General features: G+C 37.6%; 1 protein-coding gene across 50 annotated transcripts in view; it reads right to left on the reverse strand.

Annotated features, from left to right (window-relative positions):
* The window catches only part of lap (phosphatidylinositol-binding clathrin assembly protein lap), a 95805-nt gene that overhangs the window by 68159 nt on the left and 25146 nt on the right, over positions 1-2500 (reverse strand). For all 50 annotated transcript variants that reach the window (XM_086536187.1, XM_043008978.2, XM_086536161.1 and 47 more), the window contains exon 2: positions 1482-1624. In XM_086536187.1, the coding sequence (XP_086392313.1) occupies positions 1482-1624 (143 nt within the window). The remainder of the gene's footprint in view (positions 1-1481; positions 1625-2500) is intronic.

Genomic DNA, 2500 nt, shown 5'->3' on the forward strand with positions numbered 1-2500 from the left:
GAATATTAGTGAAGAGGGATTTGACGTCAAAACAAGCCAGCTTATTTTTGCACCTAGAACTTTGGAGTCGTTTGATGAGATCGTCGGAGTTCCTGAGGTGGGAATCACTGATAATTCCCATGGCGCTTGAAAAGGGTTTAGCCAGATATTTATCCAAATGATGGGGAGCGCTGCCATATTAACCCACACAGGACGGGTGGTACAGCATGTGTACCGCGCATTCAAAAGCCCAGTTGCCGGGCGGCACAGTATTGTGCCAGCCATTCAATTGATTTAGGCCTAATAATTCGAACGCCCCGGCATTTGGACATTCTAGGCTAGAATTCCCCCGTCGGGAATGGGTTAACCCTCTTGTGACGGGTGGTACAACACTGTACCTCGCATATTAGGCCTGTTCGCTGGGGACGCGATATGGCGTCGTTTATTTAACTGATTTAGGCCGATGCGTTCGAGAGCCCCGGCGTTGTGACATGCAAGGCTGGAATGCCCACGTCGTGAATGGGTTAACTTGATGTAGCAGGTAGTTCTGAAGATGGGGTAACCCGAAACGCTAAATTACATTTCTTGTGTTATGAAATTATTCAGTCTCATTTATACCACTTTTATCCATTTGTAACAATGAACTCAGTTCAAAGGATCCTATCTTTGAAACCCAAACCTTACTATAGTGCATTCCCTCAAACCCAGCCAACAACTCCCACCTCTCCCTGTCCCCCTACCTTCCTACTCTCTCCAATCTGCCATGCAGAAATGGCCATTTGGGATGGACACAGTGTTGGTGAAGATGGAATGTATCTTTTGACCGCAATTGTACATGTACGCATGTATATGCATTAACATGTGTACATGGACAAAAAATATGTTTTGAGTGTTCACGTGTGTACATGGATAAAAGGGAAGAATAATAGCATATGTACATGCGTCTATAACAGCCAATCAAAGAACAGGTGTAGCTTGAGGGTATGAATGAGGATTAGCTTATCTGAGGGAAGATGGTGGACAAACTGCAATTTGCATATCAAATATTGAAACAAGTCTATTCCTTGATTATGATGCAAGTGAAAGAAATATGTTAGGTGATGTGCCTCTGTACAGCCAAAAGGGTATGTGGGAGGAATTTGGTGTTGAAAAATGAAACATCATATTCATTTCCTTTTCAGACACAAACTTGAAACTGCTTATGCATTACAAACATATCCTAAGCACAATAAATATAAGAAAAAAGTAATAATCAAGCCATTTCTACCACTTAAGAGTCATAATGAGACATGATACAGGGCTTTTTATGGTACCTTTTTTCCCTGATATTTATGAGGCTAAATCTTTAGATGTAAAAGTTATTCAAAACGAGTTATAACTCAATTTTGATTCAAGGGAGAGCAGCTGTGCACAACACTTTGTCGGCATTATTATTGCACTAATAACATACAATAGGAATTTGCTACATACAGTTCATTAACAACTCAACATGGCTGCATTACCTCATTTCCATAACACATTAAGTGATGTACTGTTATTAGGGCTTTGAAGACTATGACCCACGACTGCATCTGTGCACGTTCAATGAGGAGGTTTGCTAGTTGAGGGATTGACACATTGGGCTCCTTGGTGCAGTGGAGAAGATCTGAAATATAAAAAAGGAATAATAGTTACTTAATCATATAACTTTGTACGAAGTAGAAGAAATTAATTATATTTTCTTTTAATATTCTACTCCTGAGCACAAAAGTCCACATAATACTTAATTCTAAAAGAAAATGTATATAATATACTAGTAATAAACCACAATAATTAACCGACCCTCACCTTTACACAAAAGTCAGTGTATATACATGAGTGAGCAAGTGTGTGTGTGTGTGCATGAGTGCATGCATGTGTGCGTGAGTGAATGTGTATGTGTTTATGCATGAGTGTGTGCCTGTATATGCATGAGTATGCACCTGTTTATGCATGAGTGTATGCCTATGTATGCATGAGTATGTGCCTATGCATGCATGAGTGTGTGCCTGTGCATGCATGAGTGTATGTGTACATGTGTGTGCATGTATGCACATATGTATGCATGTGTGTATGTACATATATATATATATATATATATATATATATATATATATATATATATATATATATATATATGTATATATATATATATATATATATATATTTATATATATATATATATTTATATGTATATATATAAATATATACAAATAAATATGTACATATACAAACACACACACACACACACATATATATATATATAAATATATATATATATATATGAGTGTGTGCAAATGTGTTTGTTTGTGTGTTTGTGTGTATGTATGTGTGAATATATGTGTCTGTGTGCATATATGTATATATGTGTGCATGTGTATGTGTATACCTGTATGTGTGCGCAATGTGTGAGTGAGTGAGTGAGTGTGCATGTGAATGTGTGTGTGTGTGCATGTGTGTGTGTGTGCATGTGAGTGTGTTGTGTGTGCATGTGTGTGTGCAT

This window comes from Penaeus japonicus, unplaced genomic scaffold, assembly GCF_977035675.1.
Source record: "Penaeus japonicus unplaced genomic scaffold, GWHDUDI00000001_assembly GWHDUDI00000004, whole genome shotgun sequence".
In the NCBI taxonomy this organism is placed as follows: Eukaryota; Metazoa; Arthropoda; class Malacostraca; order Decapoda; family Penaeidae; genus Penaeus; species Penaeus japonicus.